Source organism: Xyrauchen texanus, chromosome 40, assembly GCF_025860055.1.
Source record: "Xyrauchen texanus isolate HMW12.3.18 chromosome 40, RBS_HiC_50CHRs, whole genome shotgun sequence".
In the NCBI taxonomy this organism is placed as follows: domain Eukaryota; kingdom Metazoa; phylum Chordata; class Actinopteri; order Cypriniformes; family Catostomidae; genus Xyrauchen; species Xyrauchen texanus.
Window position 1 is genome coordinate 33,447,507 of NC_068315.1, and position 27,669 is coordinate 33,475,175.

At 37.0% G+C, this 27,669-nt stretch overlaps 1 protein-coding gene across 2 annotated transcripts; it reads right to left on the minus strand.

The window, feature by feature from the left end:
• Positions 1–13: 13 nt before the first annotated feature.
• si:ch211-207i20.3 (uncharacterized) lies at positions 14–27,592 on the minus strand. Of its 2 annotated transcripts, none has more exons than XM_052113087.1 (3): positions 27,430–27,592; positions 27,188–27,350; positions 14–454 (listed from the first exon to the last, which is right to left on the minus strand). In XM_052113087.1, the coding sequence occupies exons 1-3, from the start codon at positions 27,572–27,574 to the stop codon at positions 49–51; spliced, it is 714 nt and encodes a 237-aa protein (XP_051969047.1). In that variant the 5' UTR covers positions 27,575–27,592; the 3' UTR covers positions 14–48. The 2 variants fall into 2 exon arrangements, with proteins under 2 accessions (XP_051969047.1, XP_051969046.1); XM_052113086.1 differs by having other exon boundaries at positions 14–469.
• Positions 27,593–27,669: the final 77 nt, after the last annotated feature.

Below are 27,669 nucleotides of genomic sequence, written 5' to 3' on the forward strand. Positions count from 1 at the left end.
TCAATTATTTTAAAGTCACATTTATTTTCAATAAAAAAAAAATGCATTTCAACTGGGTTTTACAACACTACACTGTAGTAACAACTGATTACTCGGTGACACTGAGGATATCTGCGGAAAGCTGGGCTGTCCGAACTCCGCATCATGAAGTAATTTTTGGATCTGAAGCTTCACTAAGGATTGTTTTGAAGCAGGCAATCGTCTTAAGGCAGGTGCTAAGCTGCGAAGAAATAAATCAACCTCATCTTGGTGGTGTTCTTTCTCTCTGTCTTTGTCTCTGACATCTTTCGCTGCCAGATACCTTTCCAGCAGCTCTAGAGTCTCCGATCGTTTTCGCTTCACTGCACCTGTTTGGACCAATCCTGGACTCGTTGTGGAGGTACCTGTGCTGGTGGTGGCCGGTTCAGCCCCACTGTCTTCATCTGGCTCATCATCCTCAATTTTGCTGGGAGCGCTGTTCAAAATAACACTGTTCACCAGCCACAGCCATGATTAGTCATGATGACACTCCATAAACAAACAGCAATATTCAACAAATTACGTTAAATATAGTAGGTTTAGCTCCATATGCTTCGTTACAATACAGATTTCTTGGGATGTCCCAATATACCGATACAGTACAATAACAATTGTATTATATTCAAGCAATAATTCACATCTGTGATACTCTGTTGTGCAGCATTCTATTTGACAAAATAACTTCAATGTTTTATTTTGAGAATCCGTCTATAAGCACTCCATATGATAAAAGCAATGTAATTTTATGTTTAAAATGACTTGTTATTCTATTGAAATTAAATTTAGGGCCATACATGTTTACATGCAGAAGTACTTTTCATGAATTAGAATCTTTCCCTTAAATTTGCAAAAGAACATTGATAGACAGCCTTTACATATTGGATTTAATTTTGAGTTACAGTTTCTGAAACCAATTAAGTCAGCAGGTCAGTTGTCTCGGTTTTGTTTAATGTATAGGGATTATTTTAATATTTGTTTCTGTGACATTTTCTACATTACTCTAACATTATTGTATTTTAATACAATTACAAAAAAACAGGCATCGGTATTGACAAGTACTGAAAAGTAGGGCTAATACGATTAGTCGACAAAAAAAATGTCATTGTCGAAAAGTGGTTTGATCTCATTTAACGTAACATGAGATCACATTCAACTCTAATGATGACGCACGAGAACAGCACTGCAGGGATGACTTCGCGCCTGACTAAGGTAGGGACTGATTATGATTTGCAAAGGCCCAGGGGCAAATTATCTCCAAGGGCCCCCCTCCACCCAAAAGTTGAGTTTGATAACTTTTTTACTATCAATATCAACCTTTGACCAGCCCAAACCAGTAGGTGGCTGAATGTGAAAGTCACTTCAAAACAAGAATGTGGAAGAGAAAGTGTAGATTTTCAGTAAAAGAGGACTTAAATATTGATATTTAATACTGTTACTCACCCACACCTATCATATTGCTTCTGAAGATATGAATTTAAACACTGGAGTCGTATGGATTACTTTTTAACAGATTTCATGTCCCTTTTGGACCTTCAAAGTAGGGTTGCTCTGATACCAAAATTTTGGATTTGGTGTACCAGTCAAGGTACCTCTGGATCGATGCTAAATCGATAATTCAGCAAAGAACAACCTCAGATTACTGAAGAAATCACACAGAAAAGGGTGATTAAAAGAACCGCATAAAGTCTTCCAATTTTTATTTGAATGGATTTCATATTTTATGTTTCTTTTCCCCCCAGCGAAGGATGAATCCCAGTTGCCTCCATGTCCGAGTCGTCAATCCACACATTTTATCACGTGGCTTGTTGAGCACGTTACCGCATGTGGTGGCTTCACGCTATTCTCCGCGGCATCCACGCACAACTCACCACGCAGACCACAGAGCGAGAACCACATTATAGCGACCACGAGGAGGTTACCCTATGTGACTCTACCCTCCCTAGCAAACGGGTCAATTTGGTAGCTTAGAAAACCTGGCTGGAGTAACCCAGCATGCCCTGGATTCGAGCTACCCAATTGAATTTGTTTTTTATTATGCAAAAGTGGCCACGCATACTTCCTGTGTTTTCGCATATCGTAGCAAACGTGAATCAAAAGTTCAAACTTTTTTAAATAATTATTGATACTGACACTCCATAGAACCGTTTGGCGTCAGACGAATGGCCTAGGATTAGTTCACAAAAGTAGGTTTTGCTAAAAATCCAAGATGGTGAAAAAAATTTCATGGCGGAAATGAAATTGGAGACATACATTTTGTTCGTCTTGAGCCACAGATTCCATTGATAAAGATGGTTAAAAAGCTATGTCCATTTTTCTAGAAGTTTTTATTTTGCTCACTACAGCACCACCATCTGGCTGATTGGGGTGAGACTTTGTGCCCAAGTAGCGATGGTGAGTACTACCTTCTGACCAAGTTTCATGTCTCTACGCCTTGCGGTTTGGGCTCCATGATCAGATTTAAGGTAGAAAAATAAACAATAACAAAATAAATAATTATTACTATTATAATGATAATAAAATGATTTATTATTAAATTATTGTTACTAGTATTATTATTGCTATTTTTAGAATATTAAATTTTTCTATACAATATCAATATTTTTCTTTCATAATGTCCTCAATTTCATGCATTCAGTTAAACAGACCAGAATTCGAACCACCAACCCTGCGATTAATGGCCGACCCCCTCTACCAACTGAGCAATCCATTATGTGCATCACATGTGATCCGGTTGTGTATGTGTTTGTGTGAGTGCGTGAAGCACGTGTTGCGTGCGTAGACTAAAATTTTGCTGATAGCAGCACACTGTAGAATGGCAGTGTTTCCCAACCACTGTGCCAGCACACTAGAGTGCTGTGAAAGATTGTCAGGTGTGCCGTGGAAAATTTTCAAATTCCACAAAATAAATAAATGCATGAAAAAAATTATAATTATTTCAGGGATCCAAACTCCTCCCTTTACGGAGAAATTTGCCGTTTTGAAACCATAATCGCTCACTTTTGTGATTGTGAAGAGCAATGATTAATGTGCAAATGTGAGTGATATACAGGTGCTGGTCATATAATTAGAATATCATCAAAAAGTTGATTTATTTCAGTAATTCCATTCAAAAAGTGAAACTTGGATATTATATTCATTCATTACACACAGACTGATATATTTCAAATGTTTATTTCATTTAATTGTGATGATTAAAACTGACAACTAATGAAAATCCCAAATGCAGTATCTCTGAAAATTTGAATATTACTTAAGACCAATACAAAAAAAGGATTTTTAGAAATGTTGGCCAACTGAAAAGTATGAACATGAAAAGTATGAGCATGTACAGCACTCAATACTTTTGGGGCTCCTTTTGCCTGAATTACTGCAGCAATGCGGCGTGGCATGGAGTCGATCAGTCTGTGGAACTGCTCCGGTGTTATGAGAGCCCAGGTTGCTCTGATAGTGGCCTTCAGCTCTTCTGCATTGTTGGGTCTGGCGTGGCGTATCGCATCTTCCTCTTCACAATACCCCATAGATTTTCTATAGGGTTAAGGTCAAGCGAGTTTGCTGGCCAATTAAGAACAGGGATACCATGGTCCTTAAACCAGGTACTGGTAGCTTTGGCACTGTGTGCGGGTGCCAAGTCCTGTTGGAAAATGAAATCTGCATCTCCATAAAGTTGGTCAGCAGCAGGAAGCATGAAGTGCTCTAAAACTTCCTGGTAGACGGCTGCGTTGACCTTGGACCTCAGAAAACACAGTGGACCAACACCAGCAGATGACATGGCACCCAAAACCATCACTGACTGTGGAAACTTTACACTGGACTTCAAGCAACGTGGATTCTGTGCCTCTCCTCTCTTCCTCCAGACTCTGGGACCTTTATTTACAAAGGAAATGCAAAATTTAATTTCATCAGAGAACATAACTTTGGACCACTCAGCAGCAGTCCAGTCCTTTTTGTGTTCTGACGCTGTGTCTTGTTCAAGAGTGGCTTGACACAAGGAATGCGACAGCTGAAACCCACGTCTGTGCGTGGTGGTTCTTGAAGCACTGACTCCAGCTGCAGTCCACTCTTTGTGAATCTCCCCCACATTTTTGAATGGGTTTTGTTTCACAATCCTCTCCAGGGTGCGGTTATCCCTATTGCTTGTACACTTTTTTTCTACCACATCTTTTCCTTCCCTTCGCCTCTCTATTAATGTGCTTGGACACAGAGCTCTGTGAACAGCCAGCCTCTTTAGCAATGAACTTTTGTGTCTTGCCCTCCTTGTGCAAGGTGTCAATGGTCGTCTTTTGGACAGCTGTCAAGTCAGCAGTCTTCCCCATGATTGTGTAGCCTACAGAACTAGACTGAGAGACCATTTAAAGGCCTTTGCAGGTGTTTTGAGTTAATTGGCTGATTAGAGTGTGGCACCCGGTGTCTTCAATATTGAACCTTTTCACAATATTCAAATTTTCTGAGATACTGATTTTGGGGTTTTTCATTAGTTGTCAGTTATAATCATCAATTAAAAGGAATGAACACTTGAAATATATCAGTCTGTGTGGAATGAATGTATACATTATCCAAGTTTCACTTTTTGATGATATTCTAATTATATGACCAGCACCTGTATATATATATACACGTGTTAAGGTTCTTTCACAAGACTTGCAGAATATATTGGAAGTATATGAAGTAACTTTACACCAAAGTGTTTTTCACACACACGTTTTTGCTTCACCAATTATGTCTTTGGGAGTACTAAGCAACAAGAAATATTTAAAAACTGTCCAAATTTGTGAAGAGACATTGAATGTCTCATAATTTCTTTTAATTAAATATTACCTTATCATTTACAAATATCAGAGACCCCAGTTATTGAATTCATTTAAATTCACCAAGAAAACGCTTACACCTAAACATAAACGAGTCCTTCTATTACTTTCTGCTATCCAAGCCAGATTTTTTTCTCTCTTCCAAAACACGTTTTCAAAGTTTATTGTGCACACCTTCTGCTTTTTTACGTGGCAAATTCATAAAATCGCCCCTCTGTGACGCTTTCTGCAACTCTTTGTCATGTGGAGGGCAATGCGGCGCTTGACGCTGAGTTCAGCCTCCAGAAACAAATTAAAACTGCCATGAGAAGTCATCTGTCCAAGGCGAAGATGCAAAATCTAATGACAATTGCCTCAGCCTCCATCTCCTTTGACACGTTTGATTACGCACAGGCGAACACAGTTTGATGCGGACCAGGAGGAAGGTTTGAGTTGTCAAATTGAGTTCTGTTTTGTTCATATTTTAATCGCATTTGTATTTTATAATATTACGTTGTTCATATGTCGTTTTTTAATGGTGTCCGCGGTCACTGCGGGGGAAAAAACATTAATCTGCTTTGTGTGGTGTATGTTGTTCATCTGTTCTCTTCATAAATAAATAAAAGCATAATCTGCTATAGCTCGTCCTGTAAATTCATGATTAAAAATGAAAATGTGAATGAAAATAAAAGTTATTAAATGTCTTACTATCATTCAAATATGAAAATTAAAATGAAGGGTAATAATAGATTATAACGGAAATTTCACAACCCTGTCCGTCAAAATAACGGACGATGTGAAAGTCTAACGCAAGCACTGCATGACTTGTTTTTTTTGCAGAGCCGAATTTCAAACATTACAAATAAACGCGCTACTAAGACGGAAAGAAAACATGGACAAGTTCTTGAAAAGGAAAAATATTGACGATGGTTAGCTTATGTGGGATAGTGGTGTGCCGTATAATTTTTTTTAGTTGTAGAAAGTGTGCCATGGCAAAAAAAGGGTTGGGAAACACTAGTATGGTTCCAAAATTATTAACAAGATGATATGGTACCGTTTTTAATTTTTTGGTATTGCGATATTTTGTTAGTACCGGTATACCGCGCAACCCTACTTCAATAATCTAGTCACCATTCACTTGCATTGTGAGGACCAACAGAGCATAAATATTATTTTAAAAATCTTTGTGTTTTGCAGAAGTCATACACATCTTGGATGGTATGAGGGCGAGTAAATGATGAGACTTTTTGGGTGAACTATCCCTTTAAATGCGGGTTTAGTTGAGAAAATAATTAGATTTGTTAATCTAATCTACACTCATAACCTCCTTTCTATATTTAACTGTGCTGGATATGAATTCTAGATATCTATAATTACATTTAAAATAGTTAAAATGCTAATTCTTAAAATCAGCAACTTGCAAAAATGTTAATCTCTTATATCAGAAATTAGGTTTGCAGATTAGCACTAGTAAAAAATAATAATAAAATTACACATGGAAATACCCATTCTTAATCTCAAAAAAAAAAATTCTAGTAAAAGACAATATTTTATGAAACATTTTTTTACATAATTTTTCTCCCCAATTTTGAATTCCCAATGCGCTCTAAGTCCTCGTGGTGGCGTAGTGACTCACCTCAATCTGGGTGGCGGAGGACAAATCTTAGTTGTCTCTGCGTCTGAGACTGTCAATCTGCGCATCTTGTCACGTGGCTTGTTGAGCGTGTTACTGTGGAGATGTAACGCGGGTGGAGGCCCATGCTATTCTCTGTGGCATCCAAGCACAACTCACCACACGCCCCACCGAGAGCGAGAACCACACATTATAGCAACCACTAGGAGATTAACCCATGTGACTCTACCCTCCCTCGGCCAATTTGGTTTCTTAGGAGACCTGTCTGGAGTCACTCAGCACTCCCTGGATTCGGACTCGAAACTCCAGGGTTGGTAGTCAGCGTCAATACTCACGGAGCTACCCAGGCCCCTAAAATACATTACTTATAATATCTTTAAATGCATTTTCTCTAGTATAGTTTCAATATGATCTGTCATTCACTCATGTTCAAAACGCATACAGATATCTATAATTAATGCCCTAGTCAAAATTCCAAATACCCCTATTTTGGCAAGCAAATTTGCATATTAAGCCCAATGCTTGACTCGTCATAATTCTGTATTTTTGACTAGTCAAAATTCCAGTTCCAGATATCATTATACGATTTGGAATAGTCATAATTGACACTGAAGATATCTGCAATGATATTTTGACTGGTTATACATTTCCATTGGCTTACATTGAAAAATATTTTCTGATATAAAAAAAAATTGTTTTTACTAGTAGAAATTGTAATTAAAAATATCTGCATTTATCTAAAAGATATCTTAATTGTATTCTTCCTATGAAACTGTTTTTTGACTAGTCATAATTCAAATTTCAGATATCTTTAATTCCTTATCATTAAAGATATCCAAAATGCATGTTTGAAATCTGAAACTAAAATATTACTAGTCAAAATACCATTATACATATCTTGAATTGGATATATGACAATATTAATAAAGGCCTTCTGAAGCTAAGCGATATGTTATTGTAAGAAAAGTATCCATATTTATAACTTTTATAAACTATAATCACTGGCTTCTGGTAACAGCCGTCTGTGCGTTCACTGGCTTCCTCCATCCTCTGCGCTGCCACGTTCGTCACTTCTCACCGGAGCTTACACTACACCTAAGTCATACACCGTGACTCTCTCGTGAACACACAGACGGCCGTTGTAAAGTTATAAATATGGATATTTTTTATTTTTTGAATCAACAATTTCTTGCAATGTTAATTTTAGAAATATATAATGTGATTGTAACTAGTAAAAAGCCTTTTAAGATTTATATAAAACTATATAAATTTATTGATATGTGAAATCCATTTCCAGATATCTTAAATACCAAATAAATATTGCAAGCCATATGAGCATTTAAAGCTTTTCTCTAACATCTATTATTATATTTTAGATAGCTACAATTGCATTTTGATGACTCACAACGCTAATTTGAGATATCTGCAATTCATAATGTCACTGTCACTTGACGTGTCACACATACACTACCGGTCAAACGTTTTGAAACAATATATATATATTTTTTTTTTACATTTTAGAATAATAGTAAAGTCATCAAAACAATGGAATCGCATAAATAGAACTATGGGAATTATGTTGTGACCAAACAAAATCCTGTTAACTAAAACTGTGTTATTTTTTAGCATCTTCAAAGTAGTCACTATTTTGCCTAGAATTTGCAGACATTTACTCTTGACATTTTCTCAACCAACTTCGAGGTATCACCCTGAGATACTTTTAAAACAGTATGGAAGGAGTTCCCATCTATGTTGGGCACTTATTGGCTTCTTTTCTTTATTTTTTGGTCCAAGTCATCCATTTCAAAAACTTTATTTTTATTAATTTTAGTTTTACAATGAAATAAATTAATATGGTAGAACAATTAAATTTTTACAGATCAAAAGATTTTTAAGATCATGAGAAACATTTCAGTCAAGTGTTTCAAAACTTTTGACCAGTAGTGTATACATTGTAAAAAAATAAAAATAATTATATATATATATATATATATATATATATATATATATATATATATATATATATATATATATATATACTCACCTAAAGGATTATTAGGAACACCTGTTCAATTTCTCATTAATGCAATGATCTAATCAACCAATCACATGGCAGTTGCTTCAATGCATTTAGGGGTGTGGTCCTGGTCAAGACAATCTCCTGAACTCCAAACTGAATGTCAGAATGGGAAAGAAAGGCGATTTAAGCAATTTTGAGCATGGCATGGTTGTTGGTGCCAGACGGGCCGGTCTGAGTATTTCACAATCTGCTCAGTTACTGGGATTTTCACACACAACCATTTCTAGGGTTTACAAAGAATGGTGTGAAAAGGGAAAAACATCCAGTATGCGGCAGTCCTGTGGGCTGAAAATGCCTTGTTGATGCTAGAGGTCAGAGGAGAATGGGCCGACTGATTCAAGCTGATAGAAGAGCAACTTTGCCTGAAATAACCACTCGTTACAACCGAGGTATGCAGCAAAGCATTTGTGAAGCCACAACACGCACAACCTTGAGGCGGATGGGCTACAACAGCAGAAGACCCCACCGGGTACCACTCATCTCCACTACAAATAGGAAAAAGAGGCTACAATTTGCAAGAGCTCACCAAAATTGGACAGTTGAAGACTGGAAAAATGTTGCCTGGTCTGATGAGTCTCGATTTCTGTTGAGACATTCAGATAGTAGAGTCAGAATTTGGCGTAAACAGAATGAGAACATGGATCCATCATGCCTTGTTACCACTGTGCAGGCTGGTGATGTTTTCTTGGCACACTTTAGGCCCCTTAGTGCCAATTGGGCATCGTTTAAATGCCACGGCCTACCTGAGCATTGTTTCTGACCATGTCCATCCCTTTATGGCCACCATGTACCCATCCTCTGATGGCTACTTCCAGCAGGATAATGCACCATGTCACAAAGCTCGAATCATTTCAAATTAGTTTCTTGAACATGACAATGAGTTCACTGTACTAAAATAGCCCCCACAGTCACCAGATCTCAACCCAATAGAGCATCTTTGGGATGTGGTGGAACAGGAGCTTCGTGCCCTGGATGTGCATCCCACAAATCTACATCAACTGCAAGATGCTATCCTATCAATATGGGCCAACATTTCTAAAGAATGCTTTCAGCACCTTGTTGAATCAATGCCACGTAGAATTAAGGCAGTTCTGAAGGCGAAAGGGGGTCAAACACAGTATTAGTATGGTGTTCCTAATAATCCTTTAGGTGAGTGTGTGTATATATATATATATATATATATATAAATTGCCCTTGCCCCTAATCAATCAGCTGAGTTGTGACATACAATGACTGTTAACTAAGCATTGCCCCTTTACTTCCTGTTGCTAAACTGTAGTGCAAACCTAAAAGCTGTAAAAGTAGCCTATTCTGTTGTTGCTGCTATTGCTATTTGGACAGGGAATGTATTGGATTATACAATCTAGTTGTATTTATATCCATTAAAAAGTCTCTAGTTTACCATGTGTAGCAAAGTACGTGTTATATTAGCTATATATTGCAGCATGGACCAATCTGAATGTAAATGTTTAATAAAGACAGACAACCACAAACTGGTCTTTTGAATTTAGAATGAAACATCCAAAATGTGAAATTGGGAAAATAAATGCTGATTCAGAATAGGTTCAGAATAAAAAAAAAAAAGACATTTGCTCAATGGTAAATTGAACATGTCTACATTGCATGTCTACAGTGGACACATAATTATTAAAAAGGAATTTTATTATACTGTGTCTCATCACTACAATACAGCAGTACATAACTCTTGATATTACACACTCCCATTAAATGGGCTATAAACTTAATGCAATGGATAAACCTGTATTTTCAACTGCATTTGCTACATAATGTACGAATTAAATAAATGTATTTAATTTTTAGTACCATTAATTACTGTAAAAAAAATGTGTTTTGACTCATTCACAGCTGCTTAATAACATGTTCAGTTATGCTAATTAATCGATATAATAGATTTGTTCAATTCATTAAAGAGGCTACTATCTTCTTAATTGGCTGTATTTTTACTGTGTTTAAACATTTTAAAGGGTTATGAATTGTGGGTACCTTGATTCTGTAGCAGTAAACCTCTCTATTATGCAGTTATTTGCCCAAATTTATATTTTGGGTGTATCCTTCTATAGATTGCTTAATCTATAGAAGGATAGATGCAATTGATTATTTTCGATTGGCTTTTTATTTTATCGATACATTTTTGAGGTATCAATATATTAAAGGGATAGTTCACCCAAAAATGTTTATTCTCTCATCATTTACTAATCCTCATGTTATCCCAGATGTGCATGCCTTTCTTTTTTAGGCAGAACACAAATTAGGATTTTTAGAAGACTATTTCAGCTCTGACACTCCATAAAACAGAAAAAAGCATCATAAAAGTAACCCATATGACTCCAGTGATTTAATCCATATCTTCAAAAGTGATATTATAGGTGTGAGTGAGAGAGCAATATTTAAAATATTATATAATACTACTTTGCTAGAAATTCTTCTCCTTGCCCAGTAGGGGGCAATATGCATGAAGAACGTGAATCACCAAAAACACAATGTGAAAGTTTAAGTGGGCATTGAGGAGAAATTATAGTAAAAAAGGACTTAAAAATGTAGTTGTTTCTCACCCACACCTATCATGTCGCTTCTGAAGATATGGATTTAACCACTGGAGTCTTATGAATTACTTTAATGCTGACTTGTGTTAATTTTTTGGCACCCATTCAATTGCATTGACTGGACGCAAATAGCTGAGAAATTCTTCTAAAAATCTTCATTTGATTTCATTAGAAGAAAGAAAGGCTTAAACATCTGGGATGGCAAAGAGTGCGTAAATGATGAGAGAATTTTCATTTTTGGGTGAACTATTCTTTTAACATTACCTGACATTACCTGGTAAATGTCTAATTAGAAGTCTAATTTGTGTGCTTTCCAATTTCATACACAATGGCAATTCAAAGTGCTTAACAAAAAATAAAAAATATTAATAATAATAAAATATATATATATATATATATATATATATATATATATATATATATATATATATATATATATATATATATACACACACACACACACACACACACACACAGGTGAAACTCGAAAAATTAGAATATCGTGCAAAAGTTCATTAATTTCAGTAATTCAACTTAAAAGGTGAAACTAATATATTATATAGACTCATTACAAGCAAAGTAAGATATTTCAAGCCTTTCTTTGATATAATTTTGATGATTATGGCTTACAGCTTATGAAAACCCCAAATTCAGAATCTCAGAAAATTAGAATATTAATGTATGTGTGTATATACAGTTTCACCTGTATATACACACATACATACACAGTAGCAGAAAAATCCTTCCAGTTCTATTTTTAAATAGTGTTCATTAAAGAGAAAGCTAATAAAGCTATTGTTCTAATAAGTTAATGCTGAACACTGTGCTGCACTTACTGCATCATTATATTTCTGTATTTTTCTTTTTTTATATAACTTTTGAATCATTTACTTTTATTTTATTACTTTTTATTCTTATTTCTTGTTCTTAATTGGTTTAAATAAATAAATAAATATAACTACACACACAGACCAGCCACAACTTTAAAACCACTTCCGAAATATTGTGTAGGTTCCCCTAGTGCCACCAAAACAGCGCAAACCCGCATCTCAGAATAGCATTCAGAGATGATATTCTTCTCACCACAATTGTACTGAGCGTTATCGGAGTTACACGTAGACTTTGTCGGTTCAAACCAGTCTGGCCATTCTCTGTTGATCTCTCTCATCAACAAGACGTTTCCATCCACAGAACTCCCTCTCACCAGGGCCGGAGTGTGACTCATCGGCCCTGGAGTTTCATGCCTTAGACCGGCCCACTTTAGTACAAGACTATTAAAATAATGTAATTAAAACCTCAGCATATAAGTCTGCAGTAGTGCACTGTTCTCTACAGCCATTGTATTATTCTTTTGATTACAAACATAATGGGTCACTAGTAACATTTCGGCATAGAAAGTTGTTATAGGCCTAGTGTAACTAATGTGATCATGTTTGCTTATTCACACAGCTTACCTGTGTCTTCCACAGTGAGAGCATCAATCTCTTGCATAGGCCTACAACTGGGTCCTGGCTCTGCTTCTGACACTAAATCAAATTTGACATTGTCATATTTCGCACCATAAATCTCCCCTTTTTACAAAGCTTTCTGATCAAGTCAAGTCAGTTTCATTAATGTAGTGATCATCTGGTATCATTAATTATCTCAGGGCATTTTTCTTTGAGCAGGTGTACACCACACTAGGGCTGCAACTAACGATTATTTTGATAATCGATTAATCTAACGATTATAAGAACGATTATTAGGCGATTATTGAAATATCTAATCAATGGCTCTTAACCGATTATCCAGCTTGTGCCCTGACTTAAAAGGTTTTATTAAACATGCTTACTAACAATAAAGAGGACAAAATTATCTTTTAAAAATACCTCTAAATGACATTCACTGAATTAAAGGGAAAAAATACTTTTTATTAGTTTAATTCAGTAAAGAAATTCACTGCAAAATACCTATTTCAGTGTATATAAGTGTTTTTGTCTCGTTTTCCATTTAAAATTGTCTAGAAATCCTTAAAACAAGATACATTTACTTGAGTAGCAACATATAAGTGAGACTTATTTAACTCATTAAAATGCAATTCAATTTATACAATTTTTGACATGTTTTCTGGATTTTTGTTGTCATTCGGTCTCTCACTGTTCAAATTAACCTACCATTAAAATTATAGACTGATCATTTGTTTGTCAGTGGGCAAACGTGCAATATCAGCAGGGGATCAAATACTTTTTTCCCCTCACTGTATATGCTGCTTCTCAGATGAATTAATCTTTTTTTAAAGGATTTTTATATATTTGTATTTTTTATATTATATTAACAATTTTTTTCTTCTGCAGTATAGTTCCTAAAGTAAATGTACATTGTTTTAGATATTTTTATTAGAAAACAAGCCAAAACAAAACAACAAGGAGTTCATAACAACATATTTTGCTGCAGTGTATAATGGGGTGAAGACTTCCTCTCTCGCCTTTCTGTTCACTTCAATCCATCTTTAACCCACAAAAAAACAAACTCTCTCTTAATAATAAAGCTGCGTATTGCCAATTTTCTTCACGATAAGAAATGCACAGTGACAATTCAATAAGTCGTGAGCCATCACGTTATAATCTAGCTTTAGTAAGTGCGTGCTCGAGGGACGAGCGTCCCCGTGACAGTGTGTCTCTCAGCCGGGTGCAGTTTCAATCTCTCCCCCTTAGATCGGGACATTCGTGCAGCTCATAGAAGAGGAATGCCAGTTTCGGAGTTTGTAGTTAACTACAATACCTGCTTCCGTATTATTTGAACTTTAATAAAGCTAGAACACATTACATTTATCTGCATTTAAGATGTAACTCCAGGGTGTTTCCTTTAAAGACCTCCGGCTCCACTTATTCCTCAAGGAGAGTGCTTCTGTATTTACGTATTGAATATTTTTGTATAATTCCCCAATACTTTGGGATCTACATCACCTAAAGCTGGTTGGAAAGTTTAGAGTGCATCTGGAAGGTGATCTGTGTAATTCTTCCTCAGTCAGACTCAGGTGCGAACTGCAGTGCTGCTCTCGTGCGTCATCATTACAGTTTATTGTGATCTCATGTGACGTTAAATGAGATCAAACGACAAATTTGACAACGAAAATTATTGTCGACAATTTTTTATTAATGATGTTGTCGCCAATAACATCGACAAATCGTTTCAGCTCTACACCATACTCTTCATTAACATTAATTCTTCTAATTCTTATATTCACTCAATGAGCAAGAGGCTGCTGCTGCTGAAGAACTACAAGAAAAAGTTTGATACATAAACATGAACGGTGGTTTGCAACATTCATTGACAGACAACATTGTTTTGTATGGCCGCTAGCATCTTGCACTGCTCCTAACTAGCTTAATATTAGCTTACCGGCCCTCTCATCGTCTTCATTTGGTGCGCTGGTGAAAAAGCTGCTCAGTTTTGTACATTTGGCCGCGTCAGTTTGAAGAGGTTTCTTTTTTTTAATCTTGCCTTTTCAGCGCCACCTTTGCGCTTTCTATTGTCCATTTTAGCCTACATCCTCCATCAACCACAACCATCACTGACTGAAGTTTACAAGTGATGTTTTTTTTTTTTTTATTTTATTTATCAAGGTGCCGCTGTCAGGGGAGTCAAAAGATAATTACGTCATTAACCTGCAGGCTGCACTCTGCAAGTGGGCTGCGAAAAAATAAATAAAAAGAGTGGGGCTGAGGTAAAATAAAAAAAAAAAGAGTGGGCTGCTGTGAGTGCAGGCAGCCTAGGGAAATATGAAATCCATATTTAAACAGAACAGACCGGCCCGATTAGCCAGTCCGGGCCTGCCTCTCACTGGATGTTTTTGGCACCATTCTAGATTCTAAAATCTGTTGTATGTGAAAATTCCATGAGATCAACAGTTACAAAAATACTCCCCAGCCCATCTGGCACCAACAATCATGCCATGGTCCAAATCACTGAGATCACATTTTTTTCCCCCATTCTGATGGTTGATGTGAACATTAACTGAAGCTCCTGACAGTATCTGCATGATATTATGCACTGCACTGCTGCCACACAATTGGCTGATTAGAAAATCGCTTGGATGACAGTTGGTGCCAGATGGGCTGGTTTGAGTATTTCTGTAACTGCTGATCTCCTGGGATTTTCACACACAACAGTCCCTAGAATTTACTCAGAATGGTGACAAAAACAAAAAACAAACATCCATTGATGTGCAGTTCTACGGATGGAAATGCCTTATTGATGAGAGAGGTCAACAGAGAATGGCCAGACTGGTTCAAGTTAACTCCGATAAGCGCTCTCTACAATTGTGAGAAGAATATAATCTCTGAATGCTATTTGCAAGCTTTAACTTCCTAGCTGATGTCTTGAAATGTTGCTTCAGAATATCCACATAATTTTCCTTCCTCATGATGCCATCTATTTTGTGAAGTGCAGCAAAGCGCCACCCTCATGCTTCATGACTGGGGTGATGATCTTCGGGCTTGCAAGCCTCACCCTTTTTCCTCCAAAAATAACGATGGTCATTATGGTCAAACAGTTCCATTTTGTTTCATTACACCAGGGGACATTTCTCCAAAAAGTAAGATCTTTGTCCCCATGTGCACTTGCAAACTGTAGTCTGTCTTTTTTTATGGCGGTTTTGGAGAAGTGGCTGCTTCTTTGCAGTCTTTCAGGTTATGTCGATATAGGACTCGTTTTACTGTGGATATAGATACGTGTCTACCTGTTTCCTCCAGCATCTTCATAAGGTCCTTTGCTGTTGTTCTAGGATTGATTTGCACTTTTTGCATCAAACTACATTCATATCTAGGAGACAGAATGCATCTCCTATCTGATCAGTAAGATGGCTGCGTGGTCCCATGGTGTTTACACTTGCGTACTATTGTTTGTAAAGATGAACATGGTACCTTCAGGCATTTTGAAAATTGCTCCAAAGGATGAACCAGACTTGTGAAGGTCCACTTCTTTTTTTCTGAGGTCTTTGCTGATTTCTTTTATTTTCCCCATAATGTCAAGCAAAGAGGCACTGAGTTTGAAGGTAGGTCCATCCACAGGTACACCTCCAATTCAGTACACCACCTATCAGAAGCTAATTAGCTAACTGTCTAAAGGCTTGACCTAACTTTCTGGAATTTTCCAAGCTGCTTAAAGGCACAGTTAACTTAATGTATGTAAACTTTTGACCCACTGGAATCGTGATATACCCAATTAAAAGTGAAACAATCTGTTTGTAAACAATTGTTGGAAAAATTACATGTGTCATGCAAAAAGTAGATGTCCTAAATGACAAAACTACAGTTAGCTAATTTGAAATCTGTGGAGTGGTTAAATGTTTTTTTTAATAACTTCTAACTGTATGTGTTCCATACAGAGCATACACTGTACCCTGAGAACTTATTAAGAGACCACTGCAGAATGATCCTTTTCTCTGGATTTAGGTATATTTAAGTATAATTATGAAAGCTAAATATGCTTTTCATGTGGGACACGGATGTGCGCGTGGTCTTTGAAGCCAAATTGTGCTCTGCTATCCGTGCGGCGTGTGCATGCGTCAACCGGCTTCCCACGAAACACGAGCTCCAGTTACAAATGCAGAGCCTCAACGTCGAAATTCTGAACAGCACTAACGAGGAAAAGAGAAATCTTTTCTCTCGTTGCTCAGCTCAGAAATCTCTTTGCTCAGCTCCAGCATCAGTTATACGACTTCCCACATCTACACATCAACACCCTTACAAACATTTATCCCAGTTAACTGTAAAATACTTTTGCATCACAACTGTGGAAGTTGTAGCCAAGAAATACGCGGATAGCACGGATAGTTGGAAACAAGTCATGTATATAGGCATAAGTACTTTGAATTGGATTAAACTTAAAAATAAGCTGTAATCAAACGATTGATGATCACTTATGTGTTGTTATTTTTTTATATTATTATCTGTATAATTATTTTCAACATCTGAAGTACCTTATTTTGTTGTGGATGTCGATACTAAATTTGCACTTTTCAGAGAGCTCAATAAAATATATTCAAATTATATTTAGGTTGCATTTGAGGGCAAAAACATTTTTATTGTGTAAAATAGGCACATAATATTGGAATATCGATCGCAGGGCCCTGAATCGATTCAAATCGTGGCAGACTTTGAAGTATCTGCAATTATCGGATTGGAGGCCAAGACAATCGATAGATCATATCATGATGAAGCGTCCGATTTACACCTCTCCTGACAACATTTCATACTTTATAGAATAAAAAAAGAATGTAAATTTTACTCAAACCTAAATCCAGAGAAACTGATAATTTTGCAGTGGTCTCTTAATTTTTTTCCAGAGCTTTATTTAACAATAACATTGTGCATTAACAAATAATGTATTTAAATTATGTTAAAATGCAATTAAATGTAACAAAAATAGAGTAATTTTTAAACGTACCTATTAAACTGAGTTTTAAAAAGCATTAGCCAGTTACTTTTCTTTTTTGTTTTACTTTGGCTTTTCTTTTCGATTTGCCAATTCCTTTTCTTTCTCCATTTGACAATTGAGTTTAAAAATGCCTTTTGTACAGTTGACTCGTGGAAGCAACAAATTAACTTTGGGCACATTTTTAAGACACACTCCATCTCCCACATGCCACTCGTAGGTGATGTAAGATGGCCAGTCATTGATGGCCTCTCTCCACCACTGATTGAAGTACTGAGTTGCTGGAGAATGCCGCCAGACCTCCAGGCTGCAGCGGCCGCCAGATCAAACGCTTCTCTGCACTGCCTGACCTTCCCTCAGCTGCTCCTGTCAAGCGGGGACACCATGTCCACTGTCAGTTATATAACATTCCTTTTAAGACACTTTATGCCCACCTTTTAAATATGTCACATTTTTATTAAAATAATAGCCTGTGTATGATCGGGTAAAGGCAGACCAGATGAGGATACATAGAAGGCAAGTTAGCGCACATTTGTGGAACAAATGGTAGACCTTAAATTACTGGCCCTGTCCTAAATGGCACACTTGATGTGGACTTGCGGTCTCGTGAACTTCATTTACGCATTCCAGCTGAAGTCCACGAGACCACAGGGTGTCCCATTTGACATTTTAGCACTCAGAAGGGTGCTCACAAGAGAGTGATAGTAAAAAAAGGACTTTAATATTGCACTGTTTCTCACCCATCATATTGCATCAGAAGATATGGATTTAACCACTGGAGTAGTATGGATTACCTTTATGCTGCATTTATGTGAATTTTGAAGCAGCACAATTTTGGCACCCATTCACTTGCCCTACACTTGCCTATGGACCTACAGAGCTGAAATATTCTTCTAAAAACGTTGTGTTCTGCAGTCATAAACATCTGATGAGGCATGAGGGTGAGTAAATGATGAGAGAATTTTTTTATTTTCGGGTGACCTAATCCTTTATTGCGCCCTTTGGCTGAGCTTGCATCAGTGCAGGCTCCACAGTAGACTACTACCCAACAGTCCCTGCTGCTGATCTTCTCAACCAATCAAAGCAGAATGGAGTAACCGAGCTGGAGAAAACAAATATGGCGGATGATGCAATGTCAATTGCGGATTAATTATTGATTTTATTATTGCGGATTAACTTCTCTCTTGGCTCTCAACGAAGGCGGTCGCATTTTCTCACCCTCTCCCTACCCTTATCTTCCCTGCTTTGCTCCTCTCGTCATATCTAGTCTACTGTCTTGTACTTGAGAGACTCTCTCAGCACTGCTCTTCAAACTAAGTCATCATGGATTTGATCAACTGGTCTCTCAACGCCAATTGACACCATCTTCTCGGCGAGAAGCTTGGGTTCGGGGAACCTGTCTGCCCTGGCCGGAGCGTTCGCAGCTGGCTACCGATGGGCGCGTGGGAGAGGTGGCGGGTCGTGTGTCTGGCGGCTCTTTCCGTGGAGGGCGTTGAAGATATCTACCTATTCGGTACCATGATAACAGGTCTTCTGCTGATTGGATTAGGCATTGCCCTGGTTTATCGAGGAGTTAAGAAGGCGGTGACAGCTGTCCAAAGCCTCACAAGGCTGCCCGTCATGATTGAAACAGTGGGCAGAGCTGTCTGCACTCAGACTGGGTCTATGAACCAAAATCACGGATAACATCATGGAGAAGCTCACAGCTTTGCAAAGGCAAATGGATCGTTTCAGAGACCAAAATGGACCAGGAGAATAGCCGTGTAAATTAGAATGCGGCTACTCTCCTTAAGACCAAACAATCCCAATCTTATCTGTTTCGGCCACCCTCAACCAGCACTGGCCTTGGCCAAGGCAGCTGTTGGAACAACAACTCCCCGGAAGAGCACTGCAGTGAGCCACTCTCGCGTTCCTTCCCGACTCCCCAGACACCTGGTGATTGTTGACTATGTCTGGGACCTGATCAAGGTTGTCTCCATGGCAACTTGCTGTGTATCGCTATGACAACCCTGCGGACTGAGGCACCTAGATTAGATGCTGGCATAGCGACTCTCCAGGCCTACACACACATGAACTCTTACACATATATACAGATATGCAATCATCCGCCCGATACCCTATCCCTCAGCCTTAGCAGCTTTGTACCCCCAGTCTGACAGGCGGGTCTGTGACCAGCGCCGAACATGGCTGCAGGTCCGGATGGCTGCTTGCCTGTGCTGGGCCACCTCCACCCCCAATCCCTCCCCTGTTGCAAGTCTTGTTCATGTTGTAGAGTGTACTGATTATGTGCTAATGTTGCTGAGGTGTTTTTTTCCCTGTTCCCACACTGTACTTCTTAAGGAGCATAGTCTGGGGGCTGCCTTTTTTTTCTCCTCTCCTCTCCTCATGTCATGCTGTATTTCTTCTAATTCCCTGTCTTCCTGTCCTGTCTATCCCCTTGTCATATGTATGTTTGTATGGACAGGTCGATGGCCAATTTCACTGGTTTACTATGTGACAATAAAGGACTACTACTACTACTACTACTACTTTGGGCACATTTTTAAGACACACTCCATCTCCCACATGCCACTCGTAGGTGATGTAAGATGGCCAGTCATTGATGGCCTCTCTCCACCACTGATTGAAGTACTGAGTTGCTGGAGAATGCCGCCAGACCTCCAGGCTGCAGCGGCCGCCAGATCAAACGCTTCTCTGCACTGCCTGACCTTCCCTCAGCTGCTCCTGTCAAGCGGGGACACCATGTCCACTGTCAGTTATATAACATTCCTTTTAAGACACTTTATGCCCACCTTTTAAATATGTCACATTTTTATTAAAATAATAGCCTGTGTATGATCGGGTAAAGGCAGACCAGATGAGGATACATAGAAGGCAAGTTAGCGCACATTTGTGGAACAAATGGTAGACCTTAAATTACTGGCCCTGTCCTAAATGGCACACTTGATGTGGACTTGCGGTCTCGTGAACTTCATTTGCGCATTCCAGCGAAGTCCACGAGACCACAGGGTGTCCCATTTGACATTTTAGCACTCAGAAGGGTGCTCACAAGAGAGTGATAGTAAAAAAAAGGACTTTAATATTGCACTGTTTCTCACCCATCATATTGCATCAGAAGATATGGATTTAACCACTGGAGTAGTATGGATTACCTTTATGCTGCATTTATGTGAATTTTGAAGCAGCACAATTTTGGCACCCATTCACTTGCCCTACACTTGCCTATGGACCTACAGAGCTGAAATATTCTTCTAAAAAACGTTGTGTTCTGCAGTCATAAACATCTGATGAGGCATGAGGGTGAGTAAATGATGAGAGAATTTTTTTATTTTCGGGTGACCTAATCCTTTATTGCGCCCTTTGGCTGAGCTTGCATCAGTGCAGGCTCCACAGTAGACTACTACCCAACAGTCCCTGCTGCTGATCTTCTCAACCAATCACAGCAGAATGGAGTAACCGAGCTGGAGAAAACAAATATGGCGGATGATGCAATGTCAATTGCGGATTAATTATTGATTTTAATATCAATAAATTAATCCGCAATTGACATTGCATCATCCGCCATATTTGTGACATTGCATCATCCGCCATATTCCGTTTGTCGTTCTGTAAATGTCAGTGACAGATCACTTGCTTTTCTTGTGTATATCACTTTTTAGACTGATCTGTATGACTGGTTCAAAACAGTTTTCCAGAGATATTGAATTACGCTTTTTATTAAATACTTTTTCATGAGGAAGTTTTACATTCATAAAAGTAACCTCACACTAAACCTTTGTTATCGTTGTTTTAAAGAAGATTTTAGAATTATTGTGAGTCTCTAAAACATTAAGAGTGTACGTTCCTGTACAAAGCTATAGGTTGTAAGATTTATTATATTTTTTAAATAGCAGTCGGTCTAATAGTGAGATATATATATATATATATATATATATATATATATACACCTGCAGAAGTGTGGCTGTGTGTATTATATAATGATTTTTGCGATCTGTGGTGGTGTGTGAGATGCATGTACTTTCTATATATTTGAATGTTTTAAGCACCTGACTGCAACCATCCATGTGTCTGAATCGTGTTTATTTGTTCTCTAAACATTTAAAAAGATAGGGTTTTGTTGTTGTTATATAGTATGTGCGCTTTGATTTAATAACATTTCTGGATTAAAATGTCTAATGCTTTATTTATATGTCAGAGTGTTGCTTTGAATTTTTTAATACAAATAAATATTCAAGAGTGAGTTTAAAGTGTATTGCTTTACCATATCTATCAATATTATGACTTTTCAAATAATTTGTAATACTGCATGTATATTGTAGAGCGGAGGAGGGCGGGCCGGGGTGAAATAAATGATTTAACACATGCACCCTCATTGACTTACTGACTAGCACCCCATCGGACTGCACTTGCTTATGTCACCAAAGTCTGGACTCGCAAGGGCTTAAGGCATATTTACTTCCAGAGAATTTCTTATTCTTTCTTCGTTTAGGAGTAAAAAGAAGTTCAAAATTGCAGAGCAACAGTATACTGTTTCCAAACATTCAGAAACCCGCACACACCACTGTGGGAGGCGCTACAAGTACATTTAAATATGAGGATGCTCAGTAAAACCTAACTAATATGACATTAAAATGTGTTATCAATGACTTAATCCTTTGAGTAGAATTCAAATGAGGTTAGTAAAGAAGATTTTGTAACCACTTGATGATGATTTAAAGTAATATATATATGCAGAAGAATATGTTTAATTGATCTCATTTACATTATGAATTCATGACACAATCGCTACATACGGCCATAATATGAGCCAGTTAAACTCTGTTATTGTGATTTCTGATGGCACTGATACAACTGCAAATATGAGTGTATAAAAGTGTTAATGTGCAGAATAATGACAAAAGAATGATGATAGAGGCATATCATACTTCAGACAGATGTGTGAATGGCTTTTGCTGCTGACTGCACAAGAGTCAATGGGCACTTGAGAAGATTTGATTCCTTTAGTAGACTAAATAAACAAAACAAAACACAAAAATCACATAACATGGTCTTGGAAAATGTCTCTTAAGCGAATGATCATACAGATGTAGGTAAATTTGCACCAGCTCGCTAATAACTCTACACGCTGATGTCGATGTGTTCCCGTTGACTGATTTTGACCGACTGAACAACAGATAGAATGAGCATTTGTCCTCAAGGTAGGTGGAGCTCTAGGTCACACCTACCAATCACGTGGACAATTGAGAGTAAGAAGGTGCTTTGCAGCTAGGGCTGAAACGATTAGTCGACATTATCGACAATTAAAAAAAAAAAATTGTCTACAAAAATGTCTGTTGTCGAATAGTGGTCTGATTTCATTTAACACAACATGAGATCTTTTGAAACTCTAATGATGACGCAGGAGAGCAGGATGCAACTCGCACTTGATTGAGGAGAGGAAGAAAGAACAGCTCACAGTCCATATGCACTCCAAACAGATTAAGGTGATGTAGATCGCAGAGTATTAGAATGCAAAAGTGCAAAATAAGTAAAAAAGAAGCAGTGTCATCGTGTAATAAAGCGGAGCCGTACCTGGTGTTTTGTTTGAGCAAATGGCTAAAAAGATTCAGAATGGCTAAAAAGGAAACACTGCACCGTTATATACTGTGTTTAATGCATCCTTTATTAAAGTTAAAATAATAAGGAAGCGGCTGTATAAATGAGCACAAACACTGAAACTGGCATTTGTCTGTGCGGTCAGAGCCGCTTATATGAGTCGCATGAAAAACATTGCAAGAAAGTTTCAAACATCTCCCAGCTGATACACTGTCTCGTGCAGAGACGCTCATCACTGGCGCACCCTTGCTACAGGTAGATTTTGTTTATAGCAATTGCTCGCAACATAGTGAATTATAATATGCGTGTCACGGTGTGTATCTTATGCTGAAGAAAATCGGCGATACCCAGCTCTATAAAGAAAGAGTTTGTTTTTTGTGAGTTAAAGATGGATCGAAATCAATTGAACAAAAAGATGAGGATGTAGCCTTAGCCCATTATACAATGCAAAAAAAAATTTTTTTTATTTGTCTTTTTTGGTTTGTTTTCTAATATAAATATTGAAAAATCTTTATGTACATTTACTTTAGCAGCTATATTGCAGAAGAAAAAAATTGTATCTGAGAATTTTGAATATAATAATTCATTTTAATATTTAAAGATATTGAAAAATCCTTAAAAAAAGATACATTTACCTGAGAAGCAACATGTAAGATATTTAGACTTGCTTGTAGAGCAAATATCTTGAATATAAGTATATTTTGTTTTTACTGTTCTCGCAGAAGTATGGACAAGAGTTAAAATACACTTTTATTCAAGATTCATACATGTATATTATATGTTGCTTCTCAAGTAAATGCAGCTTTTTTTAAGGATTTTTAGACAATGTTAAATGGAAAACAAGACAAAAACACTTGATAACAAAATGATTTTTGCAGTGAAATTTTTAACTATATAAAAATCCAAGTAGTTTTTCCCCTTTAATACAATGACTGTCATTTAGAGGTATTTTTAAAAGATGAGTTTATCCTCTTTATTGTTAGTAAGCAGGTTATATTATACAACCTTTTAAGTCAGGCACAAGCTGAATAGTCGGTTAAGGGCTAATGATTAATCGTTGCAATAATCGCCTGAATAGTCGAATAATCGTTCGATTAGACGGTTATAAAAATATTGTTAGTTGCAGCCGAATTTTTCTGAAAAGTTCGCCCAAAGTTATGAACCACCGAAACGAATGCAAAAACAACTTCTTTTTGGCTAGATTTTGTTCTAAATGACATCACACCTATTCATTCTTCGATTTTGTAAGAAGTATATCTAGGCACTTAGGGTGCCATTTGGGACAGGGCCTACTGTTGGGCCTACAAGAATTTAAAACGGTCTCTTTTGAATGATAATAAAAAAATACTGTATTTTTCTCATCAACCTTCTGTATACATGAATGTTTATAATGAATGCGTAAAATAAAATCTGCTTAACCTTGTGTTGTGCACATCTTCATAAAGATGTTTATTGACTGACAGTAGCTATACACACATTAAACACATTGTACACTGGCATTAAATTGCTTTATGAATTATTGCTACATTTATCACATACCATATTTTTACAAATGAAGTCTGTGTGTAATGGAGTTAACATTCATTAATTAATTTAATTGTTTACAGGTTAAATGCATCAGACTGGATTATAATTTTTGTTTTTATTATTATTTAATTGACATAGACAATACCAACTAACATGTCAAAAATGTCAAAGCTTCAGGCTAAACATTTTATGGAAAGCATTTGCAAAAATTTACCAATATTTTACCCCTGCTCTCCTCTTTTACAGCTTGAATTAGTTTGTTGTGCAAGCAAACAGCAGTATCACTTTATCAAGCTATATAAACAGAAATGGTTTCGTAAAGTTTTGAATCCCAGTAGTTGTGGATGATCCCACAGTGCAGCACACTGAAGGTACAGTATATGGGGTTTGTTCACAAATATGACAGAGAGAGCAGCCATACAGTAAAGACATATGAAACAGGTGAATAACTGGAAGGTCAGGCAGTGCACAGAAGCATTTGATCTGGTGGCAGCTGCTGCCTGGAGGTCCAGCAGCTTTCTTCAGCAGCTCAGAACCTCAAATTAAGGTGGAGAGGGAAGCAAATGTCAGCCACATGTTTAGTCAGTGTCACGGATCGGGGGGCTTGTTTTGTTGACTTCATTGTGGTTAACGGCTCCCTTGGCTTCATTGTGCACACTCGAGGAGGGCCACACTCTGCATTTAACAGCAGCAATGATAAGCGACCATTAAATTCTTTGCGTCTGTTTCATTTGCGTGGCCTTCATAGAGCATGTAAATTGCTCATACAGTTGTCAATAACCGTCCAAAGACAGGCGATCTTACATCTCCTTTCAGTAGCACGTGGGAGATGGTGTGTCTTAAAACTGAGTCTAAAGTTCATTGGTTGCTCCTACGAGCAAACTGTACAATGGCATTTTTAATTAGATTGCCAAATGGACAAACAAAAGCAATCGGCAAATGGAAAAAGAAAAGCCACTAGCAAATGGATGAAGGAAAGCAATTGCCAAATGCTTTGTTTAAAACGCAAACACTTTTTTAAAAGGTGCATTTAAAAATGACTTATTAATGTGCCATTTTATTGTTTCATTCAATTGCACTTTAAGCATGAACTAAATACACAATTTATTAATGCACAATTTAATTGTTAAATATAATTACATTTTTAAACATGAATTAAATTTAAATGTGTCTATTTGCCCATTTATAAATTGCTTTATTTGTGTTTTTATTTTCAAATGAATAGATTGAACATTTATTTCTTCATTCTTTTTAATTTGCACTTCAGGGTAGCGGTGTGTTTGTACCGTCATAGAAAATTTATGTTTCTAATTTAGAATGCACCATGTCATCCGCTAGATGTGTCCGGATGTGTCCCTCTTTAATTTACTCTGCCACATACACTTTCCCAAAGTTGTGTTGAGAAATATGTTTGGAAACAAAGACTATTGTTCAACAAGCAGCCCTGTTCATATCTGAAAAAATGCAGATATTTATTTGATAATTATTGTGGAAACTTTCTGATTATTGATGAGTGAAAAAAAGGCATTGACCCCAAGCCTTATAGTCAGACAAAAGCTTTAAATTATAATACGGCTTGCGATAGGCACTTCCTTGCCTCCTCTGAGAAAATGCCACTGCTGTATAGGAATTTTCACTAGTAAGAATATATCTTAGAAGGATATCTCTATTAAAGATTTTAAAGGGTTAAACTGCGAGTGCTTTGATTCTGAAGCAGTAAACCATTCAATAATGCACTTATTTTCTATTGAAATTCTTCCCAGTCCAAATGCGAATTGCAGACATCTCCAAAGAAAGATCTTCCTGATCAGTAATCAAATTGGGATATCAATAAATACATTAAAGTTATCTTTAAATAAGATTTGACTAGTAATAATTCTAACTCCTATTAAGTTTGGCTAGTCATAAATGAAATTCAGGATATCTACAATGGTATTTTGAATAATATCTTCTATAAAATCTATTTTGGATATCTTTAATGATAAGGAATTACAGATACCTTAAATTTGAATTATGACTAACAAAAAAAAAAAACAGAGGTCTCGAATTACAATTTTTTCCTAGTGAGAATTAAATTAGACATTTCTCGAATTACATGTTTCCTAGGAATAATACAATTAAAGATATCCTGAATTAGATTTCTACCAGAGTACAAAATCAACTGTAGATCTCTTTTATTACAATTTATACTAATAAAAACTAATTTCTAGATATCAGAAAATATTTTAATATTGTAAGCCAATGGAAATATATGACTTTCTGTGTGTATTATTACTAGTCAGGATTGCATTGTATGTATCTGGATTTGAAATTTTGACTAGTCAAAACAGAATTAGGACTAGTCAAGCATTGGGCTTTTACTGCAAAGCTGCAAATGATGGGCAAAAGCAAATGTCCAATCACAATTCTGTGCATAAAATATCTCTATGACCGCTGTCAGTTACATTTTGGATAGCGAACATTCCATTGACAAGTGAAGTCAATAGGAGATATTTTAATGCCTTGCAAGCACTTTGATAACTGATGTGTAAGATATGCATCATACACGTATATCAAACATATTTAATACCTTTTGTGTTCTGTAGATGGATCGAGAAAGTCCATCACACCCATATATTTCCACTGCTTCTTTTTCTTAACAGCCCGGCCACTTCGCATCATATCCTGCTCCATTCGCTTCTTCCTTGTGTATGTGTCTCTGAGATTTTTCCACTTTGCTTTAACCTCCTCCACTACACAAACATAAAAACACAAACGTTAATGGAGATGGTTAAGCTCGCGAACAGAACATAAAACATCAGTAAAACTCACCATCGACTCCCATTTTGTCTGCAATCCCTTGCCAGAGCATTTCTTTTCGCTTCGTATTTTTGTAATCATAGTGGTTTTTATCATATAATTCCTTGTTTTCCGAGACTAAAAACAACAACAGCTCTGCGTCCATGTTGACTACCATTCTTCTTCTTCCAGCAAACAAAAGTTCGTGCGACAGCGCAACCTATTGTGCTGGAGTCCGGGCGCTTGTAATTTCTTGATCCTCGATTCGGCTTG

Bases quoted from the DNA above. Each gene is read 5' to 3' on its own strand.
- si:ch211-207i20.3 (XM_052113086.1), bottom strand. From the start codon at position 27,574: ATGGTAGTCAACATGGACGCAGAGCTGTTGTTGTTTTTAGTCTCGGAA. The intron at 27,351-27,429 runs GTGAGTTTTACT...ATGTTTGTGTAG, and splicing joins AGACAAAATGGGAGTCGATG to TGGAGGAGGTTAAAGCAAAG. The intron at 470-27,187 runs GTATTAAATATG...GCTGGTGAACAG, and splicing joins CCATCTACAGAACACAAAAG to TGTTATTTTGAACAGCGCTC.